This window comes from Cydia pomonella, chromosome 3 (genome assembly GCF_033807575.1).
Source record: "Cydia pomonella isolate Wapato2018A chromosome 3, ilCydPomo1, whole genome shotgun sequence".
NCBI lineage: Eukaryota > Metazoa > Arthropoda > Insecta > Lepidoptera > Tortricidae > Cydia > Cydia pomonella.
Window position 1 is genome coordinate 30,257,116 of NC_084705.1, and position 15,180 is coordinate 30,272,295.

Consider the following 15,180-nt stretch of genomic DNA (forward strand, 5'->3'; position numbering starts at 1 on the left):
TACCTAAACACCATGCTGAAATACTATTACGTAACAAAACGCCACACTTACTTTTACACATGTCACTCTTGTCACTTGTCAGCCGCTTCACCATCAATCACATTCAGGCAGGCAGCAATTACGTTCAGTCACAAAAAATCAAATTAAATTCATTGTGCGAAGCGGGTGCAAGTATTTAGCATTATCTTGTTATATTATTGATTAATATAAAAATGTCGGGAAACGTTGAACTTTTTACCACCCGAATGAGGAAAGCAACGCGAAAAATCCACTCTGTGAGCGATGCCTTGGTCAACGCTAAGTTCGCAATTTGTAAGTACCTTCAATATTTGAAAAACAAAGAAATTTCTAGAATATCCAAATTGGCTCTGTGAAGCTTTGAGACTCCGATTTTATGATATTCCTTACTCTCTTTTTGTATAAATTTTTCAATAGAAAATTATTTTATGTTCTATTAATGTATTTTTAAAATTAGATTTTTTCTGTTTCCAGCTCTGCGAGATGAGGCAGTTTGGGGCGGAGGGTTGTTTGTGTTTTACCACATCTTTGCTTTCCTAGAAGATGCCAAGGAGAGGCTGAACATGCCTGATTATAACAAGCTCTTTGTGCACAAAACCCTATACCGGTAAAATTTTAATTTCCAATTGATCTATCTTTTAATTTTAGACTACCCTCAAAATTACAAAAAGTTACTCCTGAAATTAAATATCTGATTAATTTCATGCAATAACACTACTGCAATACATTTTAGGTACTGTTTTTTCCAAAATTGATTGCTTGATTTTGCCATATATATTTGATATGATTCACTATGTCATTAAATCTAAAAAATAGTGAATTAACACAACATTTGCATTTTAATGATGGTCCTACACTGGTTGTTATATATTATAACCAAAGATTTCAAAAGTAAAGATAGGGCCCTTCATATAATTTTGACTGAACATTCTCGTTTAGTGTGCCTCGGTGGAATGCTACAATGCAATTGGTTGATGAGTTCGCATCATGTGCATGATTGGTCGCAACTATAAATATAGTTAAACATAAGTTGTTTTAGTACAGATATCAGTTATTTTTCTATCTGATACAAAAGTTTGTGTTAGCTATAACTATATTTATTTCAGTTAACATAATTTATATTTTATGAACCTCCAGGTCTTTTTGTTGTATTTTCCTTTTGTTGTGGTACATCTTTTGTATTGCATTTTTGATATGTTTGTATGACTAAATAATATATAAGTAAATGGTTATATAACATTGTTTGACAGGGACAATATGATGGTGTTGATAGTGTTTTATTATGTTGTCCGTGATTGTCACTGGTCCTACACTAGCTGTTATATAACATTATAACATTTTATAACAGCTAGTGTAGGACCAGTTTTTTTAGATTTGTTAGATTTTTGTGGTGTGTGGGAGCACCATAAAGTATATCTCATGCATATCTTTTGCATCAGTAGACTATACAGCATAGAATGTATATCATTAGAATCATTAAGTGTGATTTTTACCAGTTGCTGAGTAAAGGTAGACATTTTTAGTTACTAGAATATCCAAGAATGAGACTCGTTTTGCCTCTCACTTAACAGTCTCAATAATGTTTATGTCATTAAGCGGGTCCACACGGAGCGAGCATACAAGCGAGGAAATTGCCTTGCGCACAAAATGGCCAGTGTAAACATGCCTCGGCCTAGGTGGCGCGCTCCGGCGAGGAAAACGCTCGCTCTGTGTGAATCCACTTAATCATCTGATTCTCATGTATTTAACTTTGTTAACTAGAAAAGCTGCATTCGAAGCAGACCTAGCACACTACCTCGGTGAAGACTGGCAATCCACACCTCACTCGACAGCACTGGAGAGTTACCTCGAGCACCTGCAAGAGCTGGAGAAGGAGAACCCGCAGCTGCTGATGGCGTACGTGTACCACCTGTATCTGGGGCTGCTGAGCGGCGGACAGATACTGGCTAAGAAGCGGAAGATGTTCGGAGAAAGTAAGTTTTTTTAACTATGACGGAATGGAGGCAGTATATGAATTTAGGGTGACCCGGCGGGTCAGACCCCGCTGTGTGTGTGCACAAAAAGTAACACAAAATACTTTGACATTCTTAAGTTGCAGTTGTTATTAAAAGCAGCCAACAATAACATCAACAAGTCTGAAGTTAAATCTGTATAGTACATGCCCCTATTGAAAATTTAAAAGGATATAAGTACTGTAAAATGTTGTATGATACAGGAGCTTCCTATTTTTTTTTTCGCACTTGTATCACATGTACTAATTTTAGCATCCTTTGATATTAAGTTTGTCTTCATCAGGGTTAGTGGCATTCAGGGAAGCAATCAAGGTTGTGCCTTAACCATCAATAATTATAGGACACAATAACAGGTCATAGAAATGTAATCCAAGTCAATCTGCTAAATATCGAAAAGTCATCATATAATTTTCATTTTATAGAAACCAACTCTGAAGTCTACACCGACCAAGTGACTGATTTCACTGAAATTGACATTCCCAAGCTAAAGAACGAGTTCCGCGCCGCCATGAACGAGATCGCCGCCACGATGACCCCCGAGGAACAGCAGGCTTTCCTGGACGAAAGCAGCCAAGTCTTCCTCATGAACAACTTGATTGTCAACTCCGTTGCTGGACAGAATCAAGTTCTCCGAGTCATGTTGTTTAAGGCTTCCGCTGTGTTTTTAGTGATTTTTGGTGCAGTGCTAGCTTATAAAATGCATAAGTAAATATTAATTATAGTTATAGAAATGTAATGGATAGAATGTATGATTATTTTTATAGATTAGAATGTGATATTATTATGTAGATTTCTTAATTGAAGACTGATTGTTTAATGAGTAAATATAATTTAATTTAGCAGATGTTTGATTTGTCACATTATTACTCCGTTTCTTTGGTGTAACATACATCGTGTATTTATGATACGACCACATAATCAAAGGGTAAGTTTAGGCTTTAATGAACACACGTTCATTGGTTTTACAAGAAATGGACGACATTTATTTTATTTACATATAAAATAATTAAATAAGCAATGTATCATCGTCGCATTAATGACGTGACGTCACAACTGTCACAAGTGATCACGATGTACGAAATACATTGCCGCTCGAAAAAAAATCAAAAATTGATTATTATTTATACTGTTTTGGTTAGAGTAAATTTAAATTCTTTTTCAGAATCATTTCATACTACTATACCTACGTCTCGTTTAAGTACGTAGTTATTAAAAAAATACACGTAGTATTTATCATTCGATTTTATTATAATATGATGTCTGTAACAAGTCATTACAAGAATATTACTGTTGAGCAGCGTACTTTAACTTTCATGTGTGGTGGTCAAAAATTGTGGGTTCAAATCTCGATTGTGCTGTATAGAGCAGAAAAAATGTTCTCGAAAAAGTACAATAAGATGACTAAAAATTTGGTCAAAATTCTTATCATACTCCGACAAGAGGCTAAATATTGAGTTTATTCTGTTTCTATTATAGGTAGAAAACAGAGTAAAGTATATAGGTAGAAAACCAACGTTTAAAAACCATCTATCTGTCAATCACAAACTAGAAATAATTAACCAGCACACTGTATCTCTGGTACAATTGTCTGCTATATAAATTTAGACATTACCTATGTAAAATGTGTATGTGACGGCATTGCAAAAAAACAACATTGAATTAACAAAAATAATTTACTATATTGTTGTTACAAGCTACATTACACTGAAGTATAAAATATTAAAATATGTACACAAAGTACCGTACGGTCTCATATTAACTACGATCGTCAATCTTATTACTAAGTTGTCATCTGAGCGCGGGCAGCGACTGGTCCAAGGAGAGGTCGATCAGTTCGTCGAAGTCATCTTGGTTCCAGAATGCGAGACCCTGAAAATAAATGTATTAGTGATTTTAAGCGGTTTTAAGCTCGATTTCATTTTAACAATTGATGTTATTCAGTCAGCTTATAATATGTTAATAGAGATATATCTATTTTTTACATGGCTAGAGTTCTATACAATTGAAGCTGTAGGGTGATCAGACTGTGTGCTGGGAAGTTAGGTGCTTAGGGAAAATCTAGGGCCCTTGGGACCCTGTAACGCACTATTTATAGATTTACGGTATGAGGTCGCACTGTGGAACGACGCCACTAGCCATATTACTTGTAGTTGGATACGAGAATATTCGTAGACTATTGTTAGGACAATAAATAATAATAAACTGCATATGGATTGGTATTTACAATTGGTGCCGTGACCAGTACTCGGTAGTTTTGATATTTCTGAGAGCTGTAGTTTATTATCCTAAATTCAAGTACTTGTAATACTAACATTTTTATGGACCCAGAGTCTGAAATAAATACATTGATATAGAATTATGCTATCAGCCGTCAAAGACAGCGGCCGCGGTTTGGCTTGTAGTTTGTAACCCGAGAACATTGCAAACACATGAACACAATACGTACGAGTTCGTTAGCGTGGCAGGGCCGGCAGTGCAGCGCGGAGGCGCGGCACTCGCAGCGCGGCGCGCGCGCGCAGGGCGCGGCCGACAGCGCGGCGCGCGCGCCCAGCACCGTGGCCAGGCGCCGCGCCAGCCCGCGGTCGCCCTGCAGCTTCTTGCCAGAGAATATTGTGCCTGGAGATAAGCATCGCACATAACAATAGGGTTGTTTCCATCTACAAACCTTAGGGCAGAATTGTATCCCAATAAATTCTTTTGGATTATAAGAACATGTTAAACTACTTTTAGGGGACCTGTAATGACCATATTTTTATAAATATTGAATTTAAAATATCTTTTGGCACACGTCACGTGACCAAACTCGAAACGACATTGAAGATTCTGATGACGTCACAACTCTCGGATTGACACTGTTGACAGTTAGGCGATAAACAACAAATGACAAATGTCACTTGACAGTTCGTATCTTCTACGTATGTAGTTATGTGTCAAACCGTAAACTGTGACGTCACACAATTTTCAAAGAGCGTTTTGGGCGCGAAAGCATTTATTAAAATATATTTTGTTAATTTAACATATTTAAAGCCGTTTTTAGTATAAAAGTTGAATTTTAGGGCAACTTTTAGTTAACATAGAACGTAATACAAGCGTTTCAAAAAATTGGAAACAACCCTATTAGGAAGTATGATAGACAAACCGAAGTTTCACGTCATTTCGACATACATCAACGTAATACTAAATATTACAAAGGCCGCGAAATAACGGATAAGGATCAAGTAATTATAGATGATAGGGTTACGAGGCCGGAAATGTTGTATAAAAATCCAATACCGGCAAGTATTGTATGCAACGTTGTATAAGTAGGTCAAAAAATGCTCGTGGCGTATTCCTTTACAATGTTCGCCTACGCCTTCGGCTCCGGCTCACATTGTAACTCACGCCACTCGCCTTTTTTGACCCTTCCTATACAACTGTTGCATAAAATACTATAATACGATCGTGATATCTATTATAGAGATTTCAGTCGAGTGCCGTGTTTAGAGGCAACGAAGCTTTATTATACCACTATTATTTACGATACTTTTTATACGAGTCATCTAAAATAATACTTTTTTTTACTATAAAACCTAAATAATTAATGAAAAATAGTAAGTATCTCAGTAAACAAAAATGTAGACATAAACGCGCGATTCCCGCCCCGCGCCCGTTTAGTCTTTTCTATGCGAGCGCGGATGCATGTGCTTGTTTTTTTTTTAATAAGTGACTACAGCGTATCGAAATGAATCTTATAGTTGATTGGAAGTCCATACATGAAAGTACACAATTATAGTTTGGTATACGAAATCTTAATTCAACCATTAGTCGACGAGTAGAAAAAAAAATTAGTTGAATTCGGAGCACATACATGAAAAAATACGTAATTATAGTTTGGTTATCTTAATTCAAACATTACAGTCCACGAGCAAGAAATAGTTATTTACGATACAAGTGCAGAAAATAGGAAATTCGGAACGAGTGGTGATAAATTAAAACACGACCGAAGGGAGTGTTTTAAATTAACAGGAGTTGCGAATTACCTATTCGCACGTGTATCGTACAACGTTTTACAGTACGTATGGCTCATTAAAATTTTGACACATGCACGGAAAGTGCTTATTCCCGCACGTGTGCGGGAAAGTAGCACCATATGTACTGTAAACAATATTTGTAGTATTTGTACACACATTACAGTAGAGATATTTTAAACAAGCAATTCTTGTATATTGGATATATATGTGTATTTATATATTTCGAGGATCTCGGAAACGGCTCTAACGATTTCGATGTAATTTGCAAATATGGGCATTTCGGGGGAGAAAAATCCATCTAGCTAGGTCTTGTATGTTTTTTCTCCCAGATATTTAGAGATAATACATAAACATCTTTTCCGTCCTATAAACAGAATCAGGTTTAACCGAATAGCAGCTTCCAGACAACACAAAATCGTAGATCTAAGTAGTACTAGCAGTAATCGTAATTTAGTATCTACGTAGAGTCGCGAGGACCCGTAACTAAATAAAGATAAGATAAAGATAATGATAGTTTATTGTTCAAGTAGGCATATTACAATGCGCTTATGAACGTCAAATAAAGCTACACCGGCTCTAACCCTACGCCTCTGACCCGAGAAGATTGAAATCCCCCTCAATTGGAGGAGGGTATCCCAATATGGACCGGCAAGAAACTCGGCGGGACACATCTTTTCAAAACATTACATTAACATGCATTAAATAAGAAAAATTACAATTTAGATTACTATATAAATCATGCAATTACATACAGTATTAGCTACTTTTCATTATACACAGTGTTTTTTTTTAATTCCGTTAATTTCAAGGGTGCATTCCTGAGCATAAATTAAGTAACTTTCTCAAAGACAGGGGTATTCTAATTAAGTCCATGTCGGGGTAAATCAATACTTTATTTTTATCTTATAAGGCCCTCATGAGCGTATGCACTTGCCTTAGGGCCTGTTTACATATTGATTAGTGTTTAGTACGAGTGTGTACATTTACTACTAAACATAAGTACTATCTCGGACGATTGATGTTCGAAATGAGATTGATATGTCACAGTTTTCAATTTTTTCCGAGCATTACATTTAATTAAACCAAACTTAATTAAATGAAATAAACTTTTAATTACTTTTTATAAAAATAAATAAAAAGATTATATATATTTTTTTAATTTCCATTTCAGTTCCTTAAACGTACTTACCCATAGCCCAGAGTTAACGGAATTCAATAAAAACCCGGTGTAGAATTTGATAACAAAAAAATGTCATATCAAATCATACTAATACGTAGCTCTTTCAGAAAACATATCGAATTCTTACAAAGAGAAAAGAAAAATAAAATTAATAAAGAAATGAGAATATACATTATATAAATCTGACAGATTGCTATACCTACAAAAAATATTTGATGTGCTTCCTTACCTGGGCTGTGTCACCTATACAATGATTTTACATATGTGTACATATAATACAATGATTAGCATCGTCAGGTAACTTGTTATAAAAATGAATGCATTGCCCAACGAATGACTTTTGTACTTTGCGGGCACGAAACTTTCTGATAGAAAGCTTATATTTATTTATAGTGTTATAGTTATGGACATCTGAATTCTTAGTGAAGGAGTCTAGATTTTTAACAACATAAATAATACTATCATATATGTATTGGGAAGCTACAGTTAAAATAATAATTTCTTTGAAAAGTTCTCTTAATGATTCACGTGCTCTTACGTTATACACCGTGGGCCAATTAAACCCGACGGATTTCAAAGGTGTATTCTTGACCGCATTTAGAGACTAAAATGTCATACAATGTTTTCTGAAATCGGTCTTGTTTTAGAGATAATGACAATTTCTGTGAAAATTTGTTTCTTTTATAACTTAGTCAAAAACGCCTTTTTAGCTGTGACGCTGCCACTATGTGACTTGGTTTAGACATACCTACTGACAGATATTAAAGTTTTAAAGTAAACTCGCAATTTTCGTCTGTAAATAAAAAAAAAACTTTACTTATTCGTTGTAATGATTTTTTTTCACCAAGGTGTAAAAATAAATAACGTGTCGTGCAAAAAAAAAATTTTTTGGCGAATTTGGCCAAAACTCATACAACATTTTTTGCTCCTTATGACCTCAGGAATGCGTGGTTAAAATCTGTAGGGTTTAATTGGCCCACGGTGTATAAAGAACGAACGGCTCTTTTTGTATGATAAATATAGTCTTTATGTCAGCTGCTTTGCCCCAAACCAGAATACCATATGACATTACACTATGAAAATAACTATAATAGACAAGGCGAGCTGTCTCAACATTGGTCAATTGCCTGATTCTCCTAACAGCGTAAGCGGCCGAACTTAATTTGTTAGGCAGCGTTCTTATATGAGGACTCCATTGTAGATTTTTGTCCAATGTTAAACAAAACATACAAATTAATTCCTTGAGCAACGTTACCGTTAGTCTCCATGGCGAGGGACGTGCACAGCCCCAGCTTGTCCTTGGGTAGTTTAACTTGCTTGCGCAGCGCGGCGTCGCCTACAAGCTCCTCATAGTCTTTGTTGGTGTACGCTACCGCGTTGTCCACGCCTACGGAAGAAATAGATTATATCACATATACAGATTTTGACGACCGGTTTGGCCTAGTGGGTAGTGACCCTGCCTACGAAGCTAATGGTCCCGGGTTCAAATCCTGGTAAGGGCATGTATTTGTGTGATGAACATGGATATTTGTTCCTGAGTCATGGGTGTTCTCTATGTATTTAAGTATTTATAAATATTTATATATAATATTATATATATCGTTGTCTAAGTACCCTCAACACAAGCCTTATTGAGCTTACTGTGGGACTTAGTCAATTTGTGTAATAATGTCCTAGAATATAAAAAAAAACATATAGAGAAACACACAAAATATAAAGTATGGTAAAATTTGCCCTTTGCCAGCAAAAGCCAAAGACATCACTAACAGCCCAATATCGACCTTCTTGCATTCCGACAAGGTTCAATATAGCGCGCCGCGCACGATAGACGTGGCGTTCAGAGGGTTATTAGTTAAGAGGCTGTCAATACCTAAAGCGCGCACACTGTCTATTTGTATCGGAGTAAATGAGATAGCACTGTCGCATGTTACTGGGCCTGGGCAAGGGAATAATAAGAAATTTATTTAAATAAAAAAAGTGGATTATTAGTGTAATATTTTACTCGTTAGCGGTTTAGATATCAATGTATTGAAATTGTGATTTTAATTGCAGACCCATAATTCAAAACAATAAAGAAATAGAACCGTTTCATTGTGATTTTAAGACCAATCTTTGCAATTATTTTCTATCGAGCCGATTTCGTTCAATCATGTATCGAGTACGACCACGGTCTTTGAAATATAATTAATATTAACATATATTTTTCTTATTTTACTAAAACAAATAGTCTTTCTTAAAAAACTGTTTAAGTAACATCAATTTCAAGGACATTGTGTGTTGACAGCCCCTTAATGCCCTACAAGAGTAAGGCAAAGTCCATGCCTCCACGTCGGTTAGAGTTGCCCATACAATTTCTTCGCTAACCCGTGCACCAGCGCCTAGCAGACGCTCTTACGATATGACAAAAGCACAGACCAAGCTGATCCACATACAAATTGTACATTTTATTTTTGAATCTCAATTATTCCCAAATGGAATGATCAGGATCGTATTTTCTATAAATAAATTAGACGTACCATACAAATTCTTAGCCGCTCGTTTCTTATAGAGCATAAAGTCGTCGTCCATCAGAATGTGAAGGGTCACCGAGTTCTCCATCAGGTTGTGGTGGATGGTCGAGTAATCCAGCTGCAATCAATAGGTATAAATAGTGAACAAATAAACTTCAAATTATTATATTTCATGAGGGAATCCGCAAGTGAACCAAGACGGTTGATGTAGCTCAGCTATACAAGGTGCCCGTGAGCATTGCGAGAGATTTTACCGGTGCATTCCTGATGGCAACAGAAGCAAAAAATGTTATATGAGTTTTTGTGAAATTCGACTATAAAAATTTTTTTGTTTTTTTTTTTCCTTTTTTTGAACACTCCTGTACATAAGACGTAATTTTTATTGATAAAAACATAACCTAAAATGAACTAAAAAGTTTTTTATTTTATTTGGGGGTAGCCTCTCCAATACATTTTTTAAATTTTTCGATGTCAATCAATAGGGATGTCCAGACTAGACCTCAAAGTGGCAATACCGCAGTCAAAAATGTGTTTTCATGTTTTGTACGGTGTACCGACTTATGGCGAAAGAATGATTTCGAAAAAACATTTAATTATCTCTGAAACTAGGCCTAATTCAGAAAATTTTATATGACATTTTAGTTTCTAAATATTACCAGGAATGCTTAGTTAAACTGTCTCGCAATGCTCACGGGCACCTTGTATAGGGAGTCCGCGACAGCGTTGCTCATACCTACAATTTTTCGTTAACCCGCTCCCCGCTCCGTACAACCGCGTCAGCTAGCGGATGCCCTTAGGTTTGATACTTCTTTTACCACCCTCTCTAACCACATCCCTTGTCTTCCAAGTTTTCGGACTTAGATACAAGAAACGAAAGTCGTATGTATTTTAGAAGTGTTGGTTGGAATCGTCAATCGTCGCCATTGTCATATTTTATGATAGGTAGGAAGTAGGCAAGCAGTTACCATCGCTCATGGACACCTGCAACACTAGAAGGGTTGCAAGTGCGTTGCCGCCCTTTGAGATGGGAGTACGCTCTTGAAGGTCGTGTCGGTCCGGAAATACCGCGGGCGACAGTTCATTGAGTTCATTCTACAGTTTAGCTGTGCGAGGCAGAAAGTTTCTGGAGAAATACACAGTTGAGAACTGAAAACCATCTAAGTGCTGATATCAATGGCCCTACAAAAGAGGATGCTCAAGACCGTGAAAAGAGGAGGAAAAGTCGGAGAGCGAAGTCTGGGCTTGACACTCACAGCATACAGCAGCAGGTAAGGATGCAGCCGGGATAAACGCTAAGATGTGTGTGATAGAAAGAGATGAATGACGTACCCGCATGGCAAGCAGGTCGCAGCGTGAGCAGGGCAGCATGATGATGGTTCGTTCCACTCCCACTCGGAATGGTAATGTGGTCGCGAAACTTAAGGCCGAGAATACGTCCGGACGGAGTGTTCTGTTGGTTTTCATTAGATCCACTTTTTCTGTTGATCAAAACAAATAATAGTGAGGATAGTGAGAAGTTTTTAAGTTAAAGATTCACCTTCGAATTTTGAAGAAAAACATCATCAAATCTAAAGAAGCAATGCACACAAACAAAACAAAAGTCCGCAGTTTTGCCTTGTTTCATTGTAAACTAGTTAGTCCCCAGTAACAACGTCGCAGTCAAAGGAGCGTTTTTTTTTTTAGTAGGTATATGGAAAACCAACAGCGCTATATATATCTAGAACTTCCAATAGAAGTTAGAGTCCAAGAAACAAAGATGTTAAATAGAAGTGGGCCCAATAAAGACCCTTGGGGAACTCCACTTGGGATAGATACCCAGCTCGACATATAATTATTAATCACCACCGACTGGCACCGATTTTTTATGTACGACTTAAACCATCTTAAGAGATCCCCTCTAATACCAATCAAGTAAAGCTTAGATAATAGAATATCATGGTCAATACGATCGAAAGCTTTACTGTAATCTGTATAGATAACATCCACCTGATGACCATTGTTTTGCACTGAGTCATGCTCATTCTGAACAAATATTCTGAAATACAATCAGGAAGACACTGTTAAAGTCCTTAAGAGTCGTGAGCAAGGTGTATAGGTACTTATAAACGAGATAATTACCAATGTTGAAGGCGTCAAAGTGTCGCACGATGTCGTAGTTGCTGGCGAACAGCTGGTTGCCGACGTAGAGCGCTCGTGCACGCTTGTACACGCCGCGCCCGCCGTACGCCACCACCGCATATCTAGGAACATTATTATTTGAAGAATTTTTTACAAGAGAGCCGTCTGCAGCGGGTTTAATTATAAGGCGGGTCCACCAAGTCCTGAGGAAGTTGCCGCGCGTAATAACCTTGTATGTGTGTTTAGACGTGCCTCGCCCGATGCATCGCGGCTATGAGTTCGTTTAAAGGGGCGCATCGAATTGATTCGTTCGGCAATTTCCCTGCGAATCGGTTGGCTCTGTGTGACGGACAGCGGAGTCTTAGTAATAGTACCTTCATTGTACCGAAAGGTTTGGGACACCTACGCTAGCCCGATCCGATAAGGGCTTCACCTTCTAAATATGCTTACACGCTTAATGCACACTTCAATGAGTCTCTATTACTTATTAAGCCGTACACGATGATAAAATGTAAAATAAATCAATTTGCACGACACCTATTTTAATATCGATAAATTAGTCATAGTATAAGGTTTTCGTTCATATGCGTAAGTACGGTTGCAGTGAAATTAGTAGGTATCTCCCACACGTCGGCAGCGGTACTTAAAATGATTGTGTTTTTCTTGAGTAAGTGAAATAGTGTGTTGGTAAAAGAACTACCTACTTCTTTCGAATAGGGAATTTGGCAAAAGTATTAGGGGGTTTTCAGAAACAACGTACCCGTTTTGCGTTAATTTTCCATACAACATTTATTAGTCAGTTTTGTAACGGTCCATATAACATGTATGGTTAACTGCGTTACAAAACTGACAATTAAATGTGGGACAGTTTTTTTTATTGCTTTTGAGTAGAAATAAGCCAAAATTTGTTAGGTTGAAAAAAAAGTACAGGGTACTTTTTTCAGAAAATGCCCATTAACGTAAAATACGTACTTAATATTTGAATCCATTAGAGAGAAAGAGAATTCATAAGATTATTAGAATTCTACAAAAACGCGTGCACTTAATTTAATCTTATAAAATTTGGTGCCTATGGTAATATTGTTCACTTCAAACATAAAATTGATATTTACTTATTGTAAAGTTTTTTTTTTCTTAAGAAAACAAACAGCTAGAGTAACATAATCGGTAGCAACATAGAAACAGTAAGACAATTACAAGTTTCCACAGATATGATATTAAATGGCTAGTACGCGGGGTACAAGAAGTCACAAACATAGAAGAAGCGCGAAAGATCTATTAGAGTACGTAGAAACCATACACATCTCTAAGACATGCAATACGGATAACCGGAGTTGATCTTGGCCTCCGACACCAAAGACCGCCATGCTTCTCTGTCCAAAGCTGTTTGTGTCCAGTCGACGGCGTCGAGTTCGTTAAGGTCTTTTTGCACTCATAGACATAATTTTTCTGATATATTTCCAGTGGCTCTATTGGCGCTCGGCCCCACCGAGGCCAGACCGAAAGGCAGATGCATCTGCAACTGGTTGAAGTGCGACCAGCCCGTCTGCGCCAGCAACCACGAGACCTTCGATTGCATGTGCCAACTGAACTGCCGGAACTATTACTCGGAACATCAAAACTCACTTCACAAGCTCTACGACGGGGAGTGCTATGCCGACAAATAAAATGGCAATAGTGTCGAAATTATTTATTATTATAACTACACAAGATAAATTAAATTAAGAATTTTTTGACTTTTGACTGATCTTCATTATTTTGGAAAGTATTCTAGAGTCGCGGAAACTTTTGGTGCGTTGTTTCGCTACTTCTAATGTTGACTGTACTTACGTGTACCACCTGTTAAAAAAAGCGATAGCTACAGATAGTTTCTAACCTGTTGTCGAAGAACACAGCGGACTGCAGTTTCAGCTCAATAGCCTTCGGGAACAGGTAAGGTTCTTGTTGCAGGCGTGAGACTCCAGCAGGAACACCACGTCGGTGGAGTTGGGCACGTGTTTAGTTAAGTTAGGTCGTTGCCAAATTAAGAAATTAAAGGAAGGCAACTTAACTTTAACAAATCTACTACTTCAGAGTAGTAATAGTTATCACATTGGATGAATTACATTCAAATTAAACCGAATTAGAGCACCGCACCCGTGAACAAGATGCGTGTAACTGCGTCGAAATATCGGGAGCCTCAATGATCAAATAAGAAATAAAAACTGTTTTTTTTTTTTTTTTTAATATATTAGGTAAATAAAACCGAATCAGAGATAGGTAGGTACCCCTTCATTCATGTGGTCTTGTATGTCCTTACCCCTAGCGTGTTTTTTGCAAAGTTGGAGGCGCGGAGGGACTGAGTGAGTTTACGAATGCTACCTGTTGTCGAAGAGCCCAGCGGAATGCAGTTTCAGCTCGAAAACCTCCACGAACACCTGTTCAAACCGACCGAACCGAACACGGACCTCCATGTTCTTCTTCTTCCTGAGGTTCTTGTTGGGCGTGGAGCTCCAGCATGAACACCACGTCCGTGGAGTTGGGCAGATGCTCAGTTAAGTTATATTGGCGCTCAAACAGTTATCTAATTGAGTAATAAAATTATTAATGTAACAATAAGAAATGGAAAACTGCTTTTTGCTCCTGAAATAAATTAGGTAACAAAAATCAGAGGACCCCACTATCCTCGCAGTCTTGTCTGTCTTACCCCTAGAGTGTTTTTTGCTAAGTCGGAGGCGCGAAGGCAGTGAGCGAGTTTATTAATGTTACCTGTTGTCGAAAAGTCCGGCAGATTGCAGTTTCAGCTCGAAAGCCTCCACGAACAGGTCCATGTTCTTCTTCTTCCTGAGGTTCTTGTTGCAAGCGTGAGACTCCAGCAGGAAAACCACGTCGGTGGAGTTGGGCACGTGCTTCAGCGTGTAGAACGAGCCTTCTTCAACCACCTCGCCTTGAGGGGCTGTGCATCTGGAAATTATGTTTTGTTAACCTTTTGAACGCCACGCCTATCGTACGCGGCGTGTATTCGTGAACCTCGTCGGTATGCATGAAGGTTGATATTGGGCTGTCGCCGCGCGCGTCATATGACGTCATTGGCGATCAAAAGGTTAATATCCCAATATTTATTTATTTTTAAAGAGATTGGTTGTTGCCTAGCCCACCAACCCATCATCCAAAAAATTCCATTTTTAATTTGAACCTTATCCTATAGTAAATTAGGATGAATTTTGTTTGTTTCAGAAAGCAACGAAACAACAGAAATGCTACTTTATTTGGTATATAAAAGGTTCTAATTAGCTTGTAACGAAGTGTAATGCAAGAGACTAACATAAGCTTTGCTTAGTTTGGGTGAAGTC

At 37.6% G+C, this 15,180-nt stretch overlaps 2 protein-coding genes and 1 long non-coding RNA gene across 6 annotated transcripts in view; 2 read left to right on the top strand and 1 right to left on the bottom strand.

The window, feature by feature from the left end:
• Window positions 1-71: 71 nt before the first annotated feature.
• On the top strand, window positions 72-2,874 carry LOC133516538 (heme oxygenase 1). The gene is made up of 4 exons (XM_061849531.1): window positions 72-312; window positions 493-625; window positions 1,780-1,991; window positions 2,453-2,874. Exons 1-4 carry the CDS (start codon window positions 213-215, stop codon window positions 2,737-2,739), a joined length of 732 nt encoding a protein of 243 aa, XP_061705515.1. The 5' UTR covers window positions 72-212; the 3' UTR covers window positions 2,740-2,874.
• Window positions 2,875-3,684: 810 nt separating this feature from the next.
• Window positions 3,685-15,180, bottom strand: part of LOC133516534 (uncharacterized) — an 80,217-nt gene continuing 68,721 nt past the window's right edge. For all 4 annotated transcript variants that reach the window (XM_061849524.1, XM_061849525.1, XM_061849526.1 and 1 more), the window contains 7 exons: window positions 14,597-14,791; window positions 11,849-11,970; window positions 11,060-11,208; window positions 9,737-9,848; window positions 8,476-8,607; window positions 4,477-4,646; window positions 3,685-3,899 (listed from right to left, as the gene is read on the bottom strand). In XM_061849524.1, the coding sequence (XP_061705508.1) occupies window positions 3,819-3,899; window positions 4,477-4,646; window positions 8,476-8,607; window positions 9,737-9,848; window positions 11,060-11,208; window positions 11,849-11,970; window positions 14,597-14,791 (961 nt within the window). In that variant the 3' untranslated portion in view covers window positions 3,685-3,818. The remainder of the gene's footprint in view (window positions 3,900-4,476; window positions 4,647-8,475; window positions 8,608-9,736; window positions 9,849-11,059; window positions 11,209-11,848; window positions 11,971-14,596; window positions 14,792-15,180) is intronic.
• Window positions 11,980-13,591, top strand: LOC133516542 (uncharacterized). Its single transcript, XR_009799251.1, has 2 exons — window positions 11,980-12,515; window positions 13,313-13,591. It is a non-coding gene; the product is annotated as an uncharacterized LOC133516542 (long non-coding RNA).